General features: G+C 48.5%; 5 protein-coding genes across 5 annotated transcripts; 2 read left to right on the forward strand and 3 right to left on the reverse strand.

Annotated features, from left to right (window-relative positions):
• Nucleotides 1-362: 362 nt before the first annotated feature.
• BDV38DRAFT_141262 (uncharacterized protein) lies at nt 363-4,974 on the reverse strand. The gene is made up of 2 exons (XM_032051437.1): nt 1,948-4,974; nt 363-1,899 (listed from the first exon to the last, which is right to left on the reverse strand). Exons 1-2 carry the CDS (start codon nt 4,678-4,680, stop codon nt 394-396), a joined length of 4,239 nt encoding a protein of 1,412 aa, XP_031911458.1. The 5' UTR covers nt 4,681-4,974; the 3' UTR covers nt 363-393.
• On the reverse strand, nt 4,975-6,346 carry BDV38DRAFT_141265 (uncharacterized protein). The gene has a single exon (XM_032051438.1). It carries the CDS (start codon nt 6,070-6,072, stop codon nt 5,269-5,271), a length of 804 nt encoding a protein of 267 aa, XP_031911459.1. The 5' UTR covers nt 6,073-6,346; the 3' UTR covers nt 4,975-5,268.
• Nucleotides 6,347-6,621: 275 nt separating this feature from the next.
• On the reverse strand, nt 6,622-7,764 carry BDV38DRAFT_294718 (isocitrate lyase/PEP mutase family protein; the record flags this gene model as incomplete). The annotated part of the gene is made up of 3 exons (XM_032062552.1): nt 6,622-6,672; nt 6,723-7,207; nt 7,281-7,764. The coding sequence occupies 3 exons, from the start codon at nt 7,762-7,764 to the stop codon at nt 6,622-6,624; spliced, it is 1,020 nt and encodes a 339-aa protein (XP_031911460.1).
• Nucleotides 7,765-11,602: 3,838 nt separating this feature from the next.
• Nucleotides 11,603-12,451, forward strand: BDV38DRAFT_294719 (putative allergen; the record flags this gene model as incomplete). Its single annotated transcript, XM_032062553.1, has 2 exons — nt 11,603-12,093; nt 12,148-12,451. The coding sequence occupies exons 1-2, from the start codon at nt 11,651-11,653 to the stop codon at nt 12,449-12,451; spliced, it is 747 nt and encodes a 248-aa protein (XP_031911461.1). The 5' UTR covers nt 11,603-11,650.
• A 301-nt stretch (nt 12,452-12,752) lies between these two features.
• Nucleotides 12,753-13,376, forward strand: BDV38DRAFT_285030 (A4/G1 family peptidase; the record flags this gene model as incomplete). Its single annotated transcript, XM_032060397.1, has 2 exons — nt 12,753-12,825; nt 12,907-13,376. 2 exons carry the CDS (start codon nt 12,753-12,755, stop codon nt 13,374-13,376), a joined length of 543 nt encoding a protein of 180 aa, XP_031911462.1.
• Between the last annotated feature and the right edge of the window lie 50 nt (nt 13,377-13,426).

A 13,426-nucleotide genomic window follows, 5' to 3' on the forward strand; every position in this document is an offset into this window, starting at 1 on the left:
GGAGGTGGGCTGTGGAAGGGAATGATGGGTCTTTTTATATGCGAGATATACACACGTGTCGGTTCATTTTAGAACTGAGGGCACCAATAGATAAATTCATATGTCGTCCGCTGACAGTGGTGCACCAGCCCTATCCTGCAGCAGGGACTGGTGTTGAAAAGGAGTCAGCATGACCACCTACGGTGCCAAATTGATAGCGAGTGCAAGATATGTACCTCGGCAATCATTATAGTTGTACATGCCAGGATTACCTTGGTCGTCCGAAACTAAATGATTCATGCCACATATCGACGGAAACAAACCATGTATACCAGGGTCTCTGTGCTTCGAGTGAACCAGGAAAAAAAGTATGCCAGTAAATGAATGTATGTATGTACGATGGGTTTCTCTGAATCAGTGCTCAATATAAACATAATTCCTTCTAATAAGCTCCAACCATTCGTCCAAAGTTATGACCGCTTCTCCGAAAGGCACGCAGCCCACCGGAATATCCTGGGTGATTGACTCCCTTCCGGGAATGTGGAGAAAGTCATGGCTTCTATGACAGACCGTGAAGGGAAGGACGCCATCGCAAAGTTTCCGGTGACATTCCTTGTCAATCTGGAAGTCAATGCAATCCTTACACCACAGCATCTCTCCCAAATATGACCAGGAATTCCCACAGTCTCCATCACAGTAGAGGATTCCAGTGTCGGAAGTGTTGAGTGACATCATGGCCAAACTTGCTAGCATATTCCTGTTATCCTCCAGGGGTAGAAACACAGTCAACAGATTAAAATAGGCGTATTTGTCATTGTCTTCATCATCGTCTGACAGTATTTCAAGAGCCTGCTTCACAATCTCTCGAGTGATTTGTTTAGCTCGTAGTACGTCTCCCTGTGTCTGGTAGTACCGCGCAAGATAAAGCTTCGGCGGGAGGAGTGCGTCGGCCCCAGGCGCTCCATCCGGAATTAAGGTCTCAAGCTTCTGGAGGTATGAAGAAGCAGCATCTGTGTCGTCCCCCGACGTCCGTGCCTTATGGAGATAGAGAGGACCGAGTTTGCTAACCAACAACGGCAGAATGGTATACAAATGGGATTGGGGAACTTCGACCAACACTTTCTCCCACTCAGAAATCGCCTTAGATTCTCGATCTCGCAGTGAGTATATTGCTGTAGCATAATAATATCGGACATAACATAATATGGCACGCTCCTGGCGCTCTAGAAGGAGATTGATTGCAAGTTCGTATGTCTCTTCGAGGAGATTAAAGTGCTTTGTCCGTAGTGCTGCTTGCAGGAAAATCTGGTGGAACCGGTCAGCGTTCCAGAGCTCTATTACCATCTCCGGCAATCCCTGTGAGACGTGTGCTGAATTTTTTACTCCTTTCAGAGATACTATGATGTCTTCCCACCGGCCCTCGGTAGCGAGAGAACTCAAAACCATTGTCACCCGCTCATAGTTTGTAGGGTCAAGTTCCATTGCCATTTTGCAGTATGCAATGGCTTTGCTCGGACATCTGTCTTCCCAGTAAAGTAGCCCAAACATGTATAGGAGCTTGGCAAACCCGATGCGCTGGACAGGATCTTGTTGCCACTGGGTGTCGGATGCAAGACGTTCCCCAATAGGAGTAGCTAGAATCTCGATTCCCTCCTTGGTCCCGACTAGCTTTGCTAGCAAATATGAAGCTCGCCAGTCTTGCGGATCAAGCATCAAGGCTTGACGAGCTCTAGCCTCAGCGAGCCTGGGGAGCCCAAGCACCTCCAACAGGTTGCCCATTTGAATGTGCCACAAATAATTCTTTTTCTTGACATCCAACACCGTTTGACACCAATTTTCAACGTTCTCTATTTCTTCGACCGAATAAACATAGCTAGGGTCATTCACTTCGTGGGTGACAACACCCTTGCGACGCTCAATCTAAGGCTTGGTTAGCGTTTCGAGATTCTTCGAGAGAGCTCTACGTACCTTATTTACGAAACCAGCAATGAAGAGGAACGCGTCCTTTGTAAATGATTCCGAATGCGCCTCTTGTAGAAAATGCACTGCCATTCTCTTTGCAGCAGGTCTCATTAGATCCTCATCCGGCTCTGCCTCAGAGGCTACCTTCGCGACCCAAGCCCGCGTCGCCGTGTCGGAAATCTCGGAGGTAACAGCAGAGTCGCCAAACCATCTGAGGATGGTATTAACACTGTCATTACTGTAAAGCCAATAACGTCGTATCTTGAATCGAAGAGTAGGGTCATCAACAGACTTGTCACAATGTAGTAAGATATCGATTGAACTGCCCTCGGTAAACAGTTTCGCCAAGCGTATACCCACTGCGCTCTTGCAAGCAGTATCTGCCAGAGCTAAATCAACAGCTGACAAATGATCTAAGAGGTATTTCCGTGCATAATTAAGGAGTCGCATTCGTTTTCGATCAGTCTCTTCTGTCAGGACGTCTAAACAAGTCAAGGCCATCTTTGTCTCGCCCGTATGTGGGTCATCCTTATTGATACGGATACCCTTGGGCTTGATCAGTTGCGCGAGGTAGGCCTCAAACTTCAACTTGGTATAAACCTCCGAAGGACACACCGTGAGGAGGTAGTGCTTGACCATGGCAACTTCTGCGGCTTGTGCCGCCTCTTTACCATACGAATCCTCCAACTCATGGGTAGCTTTTCTCAGAGGAATATAGCGCTCAATCTCAGACGATCGGAAATCAACCTTGCCGTTCCTATCCACCTCGAAAAGCGGATATTTGATCTTGAACTTTTGCTCAAGGGGCAGCAACGACGGCTCCCCGCTTCGTACATATAGAGCTGCAGACATCTGCTTTGGCGTGAGGAGATCCTTGCCATAAACAATCCAGCGTACAATTTCATTGATTTCCAACAGTTCTTTTTCTGAGCGGCTTTCGTTCATTGTTTCGATTTCCTCGGTTATCTGCTGCGAACGTTCCTTGCTTGCATCGTCCAGAGCCTGTTTGATATCTGTTTTATATTCCAGGGAGCTGATATGGTCGAGGGTCCTTTGTATCTTGAAGTAATCGCCTTTAGTTTGTGCACACAATCTGTCTCGAATATTATCTCTCAGCTCTGATATTCCCATGCGGGCGTGATCGGTCAACGCTGGCATCTTATCCATCCGGTTCTCTATGAACTTCTCAACATCCGATCGATTTTCAGTACTTATAGATATGCAATCAAAGCAGACATTCCCCGTTTTGCTTAACTGTTCAAAGCATCTAAGATCCCCGGTTACGAGAACGCGAATGTCGCGACCGGGCATGGGTATGGAAGCTCTCTGTAAAAACCTGACCAAGCCCTCTCCAACCGTGTCACCCAATCCATCAATGACAATATAAAATGTGATGTTCATGTTGGCCAGATCCCTATTACCAAAGATCAAGTGCTTTGAAATATCTGCCGGGTCGATCTCTCTATAGCGTTCACAGATTTGGGCGACGGACTTGAGATAGATCCGCTCAGACTGACAGAACTGCCAAACGAGTGACTTTGCGACAGTCTCGAGGTTGGTTGCATTTTTCAGCTCATCCCGAGAATTCCCCTCCAGAAAATAATAGCCCGTTGAGATTCTACGGTCGGAACTCTCCGTGGTCTTCCTCTGATTAAGACGCTTAATGATAGTGGACGTGAGGAAGCTCTTTCCAGTTCCTTCACCACCTGCAATAGCCAGGATAGGTCGACCGGACTGTCCTTTCTCCCATGCAACATATTTGTGTTCGCTGAAAATCCATTCGCCGGTGCCCCTTACACGCTGCCTGAGATAGTTGCGATAGATCGTCTGCCAGAAAGCTTCGGGCTCTCCGCTTTCTTGATTCATCTTGGTCTCATCAAACGCCAGCGCCTTCAGGACAACTTGCTCCCTGTATTGTTTATCTTTTTCCTTTTTCTGTTCAGCTCTGTCCTCTGCAAACGAATCCACAAGACCCTGCATGAGAGAGAGATTCGCCTTCGAGTTGGTTGCAGCGTCTGAGGCAAGCGCAAATGTCTGCGCAACCACCAGGCGATTCTCTTTATCTACGAGACTCTCCATCCTGGTTAGCAAATCATTGACCCCATTATCCTGTAGGAACAATATTTTGGCCCCCGCAAGCAGTTTTCTTCTCTTTGAGCGCAGTTTAACAGTTTGATCGCAAATTTCCACGAAGAGGAGCAAGTGCTGGCACGCGACTTTACTCAATTTCGCGTCCATACCGCCGTGGACGTGGTACTCTAAGCGGCCTAGATATTCGGTACATTTCTCCAGCAGCCCGGCTAATTCTTCGAAAATGCCTTGGTAACCCTGCCATGCTTGGATCACAAAATTGAGTGCATTGAAACATAGCTCTGAGGGTCCAAACGCCTTCCCGACCGTTAGCTCGTATCTACTTAGCCACACTGGAGAAAGCCATACCTGGGACGCAGCGCCCGCTGCTATACTGCCCACCGTTTGGATGAACAGTAAAGTTTTGTTGAATGAGTCTTTAATGGCCTGGAGCTTCCAAGAAGACACCTTGTCTTTCTTCTGCGCCGCGTCAAGGTGCGACAGCACGTCGTTCACACCGAGCGGCCTAATCTTGCGCTGGTCCCCATCGGCTAGCGCCAACACTCGACTCTGAACACGGGTCCATATTTCCAACAGCTCCTTGTTTGTAGCGGGATCGAGTCCTTGCGGTACAAAACCCGACGAGTCTGCGAAGACTGTTGTGACCATGTTTGCTTGTTCGCCCAATGGCAGATGCTCAAGCTGCAGGTGTCAATCTCCTCGAGGTGAAGCGGAGAGTGCCTTTGGATCACAACTCCAGCGGTCAATTTCTTTACTTTTTGAACGTGAGACACCCCATGGAATAATACGCTTGGACCGTGCACGCAACTGACGTGTTAGAGGCTCACTAACTATCCCGTTTAGGGAGGTTCGAGAGTCAAATTGCGAGATACCTGCAGATCGTCCAGCTAAGTGGCGCCTGATGAGTCGCTAACGATAATTATTGGCGAAGACATTGTGGCTGAAGTGGCCGGCTTCAAGGCCGGCTTCAAGAGATCCAACCAGCTGGGAAAAGAAAGGCGACGATCGCTCCCTCCACCCCGCCAATCGGTCGCTGGGCCGTGCCATCTGACATCACTTGCAGCATGGTGGATTGATTGATGTTCGTGTATTCAAGACTCTTCGCCTCTTGTGGTTGAAGGTTATGGGACAAGATTTCAAGTTGTTTGGTTGGTTTTGATCTCGATTTATCACGTGCACTATCTTTTCGACAGGATGAAATCTCTACTTCTACACAGTAATGCGACAGCGAAAGATTCACCGATGGGTATTCGAAACCACCCGTAGTCGTGACCATGCTTCTTCAACATGCTCTGGGACTTCCACATGAGGAATAAACCCCTTTCCTCTTGGCCCATACCCACGTTCATCATCCCTCAGTCTGGGAATTTCCCCCATTATCAACTCTAAAAATCGATCCAGTGACCACCATGCGTTTCCCAGCGGTAGATCCTGGTATGTCAACTCCAAAGCTTCTGATCTCTGCATATGCGGGACGATTATTGGGCAGCTCATGAAAGAGGGAGGCGCCAGCTTGTCCTCGTACGCCTTTTGGAGTGAGGCTTTTGTTCGCAGCATCATCGTAGGATCTTGAATGATAATACATGTCTTGAGGTCTTGGAAATCTGCTGCATCGAGCACTTTCCGACTCAGCGAGGCGTTTAGGCCACAGTTGGTGGATTGATCTTCGACTAAGATCATACAACCTCCCTCTGTGATGGCGGATCGGTCAAAGAAAGTGTCCAGGATCCTCTCCAAGATACGAGCTTCGGGTAAGCCGTGGATGTCTTGTGCGATCCGTGAGAAGCGAGGGTGTTGCGCAACAGCGTCATACATGAAATGGGTGGAGTGGCCCACACCACCACATAGAACCAAACATTTGCTTAAGGACGGTCGCTGTTGTAGTACCTGAAACAGGTGTTCGGCTTGATACAGAATTGCCGACGCGCAGATGACAATACAGTCCACCGAGGGAGATGATGATAGGTCTTGGATCTGTTGATCACCGAGGTATTCGGCCACGATATTGATATCTTTAGCTGACGTCGCTTCGGAAGACATTCTTTATGTAATGAGTGGCGGCCTTTCGGTGTGATCCTCTAGTATCTTGTTCACTATTCGTTTTCCCCGATTCTTTTCTCTTCTCGTTTGTTTATCGGTTTGTCTCTGTGTGCAATTAGAAGACTTCAAAGGATTTTGCCGCATTATATTGACGGTGATAATCCGGTGGGGTTGTTTTCCATTTATAGCCGATGAATGTGGACTCCACCGGGATGAATTACTTGTTCGGGTAGTCACGCGTCGCGCAGGTGATTCCCTGTGCCCCAGTTCTTCTCATCAACTTGCTCTTGGCCTCGTTTGATTCAAAGTGAACGGGTGAATTAGCATTGTATGTGTTATATCCGATCTCTGGAGTAAAAGGGCAGGTTTTCTCCCATATGTTGGCGTTGTTCGTAAGCATCTATATTATATATATTCATAATCTTGCCTAGCTGTGCAAATATTCAGCAAGATATGCTTGATGGCCAACATATTAAGGGCTTAACGTGGATCACCAGTTTAGGAATCGTAGCGAAAAACATTAGTCGACTACTGGCAAATAGATCCTAACTAAGGATTAATAAACCCTTTGTGATCATATTCATAGCGTGTCTCTTGATCCTAGTTGAATGTCAGTAATGTGTATACCAATCATCAATGTCCAAACATACCCAGTATCGATTAAACCCAACTCCCTCACACACCTCCGGGTAACCCAGAATCATAGGTGGTGCCGTACCCTCAACCATGCTCTGTTTCAGCCCTTCCAGCGCATCCCGAATACTCTTCAATCTAGCCGCGACCAGTGTCCACGGATAAGCCACGGCAGCGAAACCCAATTGAGCGAGCTCCTTCGCAGAGAGATTCTCCGTCTTGCCCCCTTCGATAATATTAGCCAGCATGGGCATATCCAACTCTTGAACGCAGCGCTGCATCGACTCCCTGTCCGGCAAGGCTTCAACAAACACCGCATCGGCACCTAGCTTCTTGAACTCCTTCGCCCGCGTCATCGCTTCCTCCCATCCAAGTATCAAGGCATCAGTTCTGGCAAGAATGAAAATGTCCCGCCCTTCATTCCGAGCGTCGCAGGCAGCTTGGATCCGAGCGTAGGCTTCACCGCGCGAAACAACTGATTTTCCCTTCGTATGACCGCATCCTACGCGCGACCCTCATAATCAGTAACTACCTCACATATAACCATTTGTTGAAGAAAAGTAGGATAGACTCACGCTTAGGCCAAGTCTGATCCTCAATCATCACCCCCGCCGCCCCCGCCGCGGCAAACGCCTCCACCGTCCGCCGAACATTCATTGGACTCCCATACCCCGTATCTCCATCGACCATAACAGGAAGACTAGTCACCCTCACCGTCTCCTGCACCTTCGAACACATCTCTTCCATAGCGATATACCCCGTATCAGGCAGCCCGTATGAACTGGACACTGCGAAACCGGATAAAAACAGCATTGGGAACCCGGCCTCCTCGATAAGACGAGAGGATAGCCCGTCGTAACTACACGGGAAGGCCAGGATCCTGGTGGGATCGCGACGCGCTTCGAGCATCATTGTCCGGAGACGGGATGTTTGGAGGGAGGGGACCGTGCCGCGGACATTGGGGATGGTGAGGGGTAGAGTTTGCGTTGTTCCATTTGTCGACTGGGTTGGGGTTGGATTGGCGAATGTGAAGGGGTAGGGGGTATTCGATTGAGACATTGTGATTTTGATGCTTGATTTAGAGTGTTGATTGTTCTAATTTGGGATGTGGTTGACGTTGTGATTTTCTATGGATGAGGGGTTGAGGGGTTATGTCGTCATTGGCATTTAATTATTGTTCTTTTGCCAAGAGATTTGTACTGATTTATGCATTAGATAAATGCATTCGACCGGCGAATTGGGTTTATGATCTGCGCTGTTCCACTCCAATATAGTATCTTGCATTCATTCAAAAGAGTATTCAAGTTCTTAGGGTTATTATTGTCACCTGCTAGGGACGACTAATGTGGTATCTTGTGCTCAGTCACGGGAACGATCTCGTAATGGATCTATAAATGTATAAGTTTATCTATCTACATTTCCGCCGAAACTTGCGTTCATAGGAGAGTTCATTGCTTTAATGCTAGAACTGCCACCTGTTATTATACGTGTTTGATTTGGTTTGGCTTGTTTAATTTAGTTCGCCGAATCAATGTCCAGTACATCGAAAATATCGGTAAAACAAAGATTGAAGATGAAGATGTGCTATGTCTGCTCCAGGTTCTTATGAGGTACATAAGATCAGCAAGATATCTCGTGAGTAGCTGCCTCCATTGATGCCGTCTAGATATCATGCTCGAAAGATGGTCATGGCATAATTTCAGTGCCATGCATATATTTGCCTCTGGAAGCTTTCAGCAAATCGTGTTTGGAAGAGGAAATACTATATAACCATCAGAGCTAGCCAAGCAGGTATAAAACTCGCCCGGTTATCTCTGGATGGCAACGTACGAGCCGAGTGGAGCCGGTCTCTTCCTAGGTATTCTAGATTGCCTCCACTACGGTGAAGAAGATGAGCAATTTTGCCGGTGGCAAGTAGAGCAAGGACCGCTCAGGTCAATTTCGCCGAGACATAGGCAACATGCTATGCAGTCACGAAGACTATCGGAGACATTTACCTTTCAATGCGCGATTAATGACGATTACTTGAAAAGCCGATGCATGTACATGTCCCAAAAACGAACTATACGAAGGTTGGCGCTGGATTGAACTCACTGTGATTGCTTCGTCTACTAGGGGGGTGATAATTGAAGACGAGTCATACCAGTATTCTCTCATGGTAGGAATGCCTTTCTGTAATGCATTTTGGATTTTTGTGGCGACTTGTATGATGTCCACGATAGTATACTGTACCTCGCAAAGTGAGGCAAGCGGGGAATTCACTCCGAGTTTTGACCTTCAAGTATGTGCCGAGGAGTTTAGCCTCCATCATAGAAGTAGCTTGTGGATATCAGAGGCAGCTTTCAAGACCCTCGAGGCAGACTAACCTCGGCGCTGCTCGCTGTCGTGGATATTGTGTCGTACAGAGATTGTTGAATATGTGATGTCATGAAGTCGCGCGAAATACGCGGCATCGGAGGCTAAGGGAATCCAGGCGGGTCGTTAAGAACGTGGCGGCTATGGCAGACTACTAACTACCCACTAGTAGGATCCGCTCTGCCTGGCTAGAACGCCTAAAGACTTTGATTTTGTCTAACTCTACGTTCGCACTATGGGCAGGGGTCTAGTAAGTCAAACGGGGTCTATTGGGGCTGACTTACTACAGCTGCTGGGGATAGAGGGTTCAAAGTGGTGACGATTCTATGCTGACAACGCGTTTATGCACATGTAGAATACAATAGTAGTACCTATTTGCCTCCCACAGAGGCTTTTGTCATCGATGGCAAGGGTCAGTGTCTGGTAGTCCAATCCCTCTCGATAAAATCCGTGGTATGCCACCAGTCGCTCCACCGTGGCCATGCGAGCAGACGGCAATTTTCTATCCAAGATACTCGGAAGTATCTTCTTCCCACAATCAGTGGTAGGAATGCTCATAGGGCGGCTGTCACAAGCAGGGCTTGTTCGGTTCCGGCTTTCCGACTAACCTTGAAATATCAATGGGCTGGAGAGTAAAATTGAGTTTTACGGTGAACTCGCCATCTTCACAGAGTTGGTTCCCCGGGGTGAACCTTGGCCAAGAAACTTCGCCGGAAGGTTCGTAGAAGCCCGAAAAAGTATGTGCGGAGGTGACGGTGTCAGAAAAACTAGATGAGTGGGACATCGAGTCTTAAGTGGTCCACTCTGGAAGGCATAGAAGTCTGATTCGATATGAATTGTGTCTTGACCTAGCTGCTGACTGTCTAGAATCATGTGGAGAGCGGCCTTGGAAGTTAGCGCGATACCGACGTGAAAGAACAGTATCTCAATGAATCGAGCGCTTGGCGATGGTAACCCTACTTTGGGTCCCTAAGGCTGCATTAAGAGTCATGTTTCGATTTCTTATTAGGACCAATGAATCTTCAGGAGCTATAAGAATTGGGCTTGTCTGTAACGTACCTCTTGCCAAGATATTCTTTGTGTTGTGTTGTGTTGTGGCCCCGAACTAAGTAGACCACAAACCCTAAGACAGACGTAACACACAACACTCCGGCTTGCCATTTACAGGGCAAACAACCGAATTACCCATGGTTCCGAGATCATTAGCTTGTTACGAGTGCTCATCCAATGCTGGTATTGCAATGGATTGTAATCCCATTGGCTGTTTCGGACTTATAGCGAGCTTAGTCATTCCAAATGAGTGGCCAGCGGATGTCCTGCCCCTGGCCCAGACTTGGTCTCCCATGGGTCAAGGTTGATAGTAAATTTAGGTCCTGCTTTAAGGGGCTTCACTTATCCCTTTGTCAAACCACGCACAAGACGAGATAAAGCCAGAGAATTGGCAACGAGAAACTTCCAGTACAGATGGTTCCACGACACGGAGAGCATACATGCAGTAGGGCAACGATAAATTCTGATACGGAACTCTACAACTCAATGACTCAACGACTCAACAACTAGTTCGACTATCAACAGAAGGATAGCGCCAAGTGTGGAGGCGGCTCCACACACAAGACAGCATTGAATGGTAATCAATGGCCGTGTAGAAGAATTTCCACATTGGCGTCTCAGCTGGCGAGCAACACCTCCGTCTGAATTTCTGTCCTCGATCCACTTTTGCGGGCTTGGCCGAGATTTGTCAAACCTTTGCCAGTCTTTGTCCGTTACTGTTGCAATTGGCTTTGTCTATCTTGCTGGGAGATGGGTTTAATAGGCTTCAGTCTACTGTCATTTAATGGCTACACCAAAGACTAATTTTCGCAGCTGTTGGACGGGGACAATGTGAGCATCTTTGTCTGCGCCCTACGGGTTTTGCACGTAGAGTGGGAAAGTATTCTCGTGAAGAGATTGCAATGCCAGAATGCCGATCCTTGGCCTTGTCTGGAAGCGTCCCACCGGAGCAACTAACATTGACACTGAATACAGTGTGGCCAATGGCGTTGACCCGCTTTAGCATTCAGGAACAGTATACTGTTCCGCAAATTTTAAAAGCCACAGTGGGCATTCCAGGATCCTTCAGCAGCCAATCGCGGTACTTTTGGAGGAGGCTAAGCGCTGTCTTCTTGTGCGCCCACCTTTCTGTCCATTCAGCTCTCTTTCGTCCCTTGAAACCCAAGATCCATTTGCGACAGATCCATGGCAAACTCATCAGAGGCATCCTGCTGACGCACTCTGCCTGCCCCATCTGCCGTCGTCAACCTTTGGCAGATCCATCGAACACCATGGATGTTCGAGACCTTGCTCAAGAAGTTGGGACCAGCTGACCCCGCGGTGAAAGTTTTATTCCAGAAGGCTATATAGAGGGGCACAATTCCCATGTCGAGGACCTGAACTTGATCGTTGTGCCATCACCTTCTTCTGGATTTTTTTCTTCCAACTATCCACATTCATTATAAAAGCTGCCTCAGTTACACCAACTGTAACGCCTTTCACTTCGTGACTTCTTCATTCCTTAGCAATCGCTTGACGCGAAGTCCATTCTTTCAATAAAATGCAGTTCACAAAGTCCCTCCTGCTGCTGGCAGCCCTCACCACTGGCTCCCTTGCACACCGCGTGCACGGCCACGCAAGACGCCAGTCACCCTCCTCCGCCACTGTGTCTGCTGTTCCCTCCTCCTCTGGCTCTGCCAGCGGTGGGTCGTGGACCGCCACCCCTGCTAGCGGATCCTACTCGACTGCTGGATTTGGCTCTTCCACCGCCAACAGCGGCTCTGATATTACCTACCAGGGTAATGTCGGCAACCCCTGGGGTAGCAATATCATTCAGGTGTCGGAGAGCGACGCCTCGAACTACAAGTACGTCGCCGCCATCTCGGGCCAGAACACTGAGCCGTGGACGGTTGTCTTCTGGAACAAGTATGGCCCCGACGGCAAGATGGACGGCTGGTACGGCAACTCCGCCGTAACCTTCACGCTCAACGCTGGCGAGACCAAGTACGTTGCCTTCGATGACGACACAAATGGTGGCTTCGGTGCTGCTCCCGGTAGCCTCCCCACTGATTCCGACGGTGGATACGCCTGCACCTGGGGTGAATTCGACTTCGGCAGCAACGGTAACTCGGGCTGGTCCGGCTTCGATGTCTCCGCTATTATGGCCCAGAACGCTGGTCTCACTGTCCAGGGCATGAAGATGTGCGACGTCCTCAGTGGTACCTGCTCTACTATCACTACCGGTGCCGCATCGGTGGACAATGCTTATACCAAGGCCGAGACTGATATTGGTGGTATCGGTGGTAACCTCTCTGGTGACGGCCCGGTCCGTATCGCTGTTACTATCGACTACAGCGGCTAAGCCATGTACTTGTGGGATAAAAGCTTAGATGCTTGATTAGATTACATGATGAAACAATTTATGACTTTACCTTATCTTTGCGTCTTGAGTATTGTAATTATGCATTGTAGTTCATTTGATCTTGATCGCGGACTTGAGGAAACGCCCCTCGGTTCTGGATGCAGCCGTTATTCACGGCTAGCGCACGAGCCATATGCTACATGTCAACCTGAGATTTCACCTATAAATTACCCTATAGAGACGTCCATAGTTCCCGACATTTTTATGTAGTCGAATGGGATGATTTTTCGTCTGACACTACATGTCTGTGACCGAGACCTTCACCGTACCAACCCCATCCGCTTCTTCTGGCGGCTCCAGCGACGAGCGGTACTGTGCCTCAGCCTGGTTTAGTATTGGCGGAGACACTTACGGTCTGCCATCTAACAGACTGGCGTAGACTTCTGTGTTGATAGTTGTGGCCCATCCTTTGACGCCTAGTATGGAACGGTACCCTGGCTACGCCAACGACTTCAGAGGTATAACCTTCTCTGTCGGCGATACAGCTAAGGTCACTGTCAACGCGTCTAGCAAGACGGGGGGAGCCGCCACCGTAGAGAATCAAACCAGTGGCAAGGCAGTTACACATATATTCACTAGCCAAAGCGACAACGCTCTTTGCGAGACTTATGGGGAGTGGATCATGGAGGGCTTCTCCTCTTTGGTGTCACTTGTTTCTTTCATTAACTTTGGCATTGTTGCTTTCACTAATATTATCGTCACCAGTGGTGGTTCTATATTCTTCCCCAGCACATTTTCTTTCTCTCTTTGCCCCTCACGATTGCTCTTCTCAGGCTTTGAGCAAGGTCAGGACTACCGTGAAGAATACGGAGGAACCAACCGAATAAAACCAGGAAGAGCCTGGGCTTTGCGCAATTACGTCTGACAGAGAAGCTACTAGATCATTACATTCATGACCAAAGGCTGCACAACTAT

This window comes from Aspergillus pseudotamarii (genome assembly GCF_009193445.1).
Source record: "Aspergillus pseudotamarii strain CBS 117625 unplaced genomic scaffold BDV38scaffold_44, whole genome shotgun sequence".
NCBI lineage: Eukaryota > Fungi > Ascomycota > Eurotiomycetes > Eurotiales > Aspergillaceae > Aspergillus > Aspergillus pseudotamarii.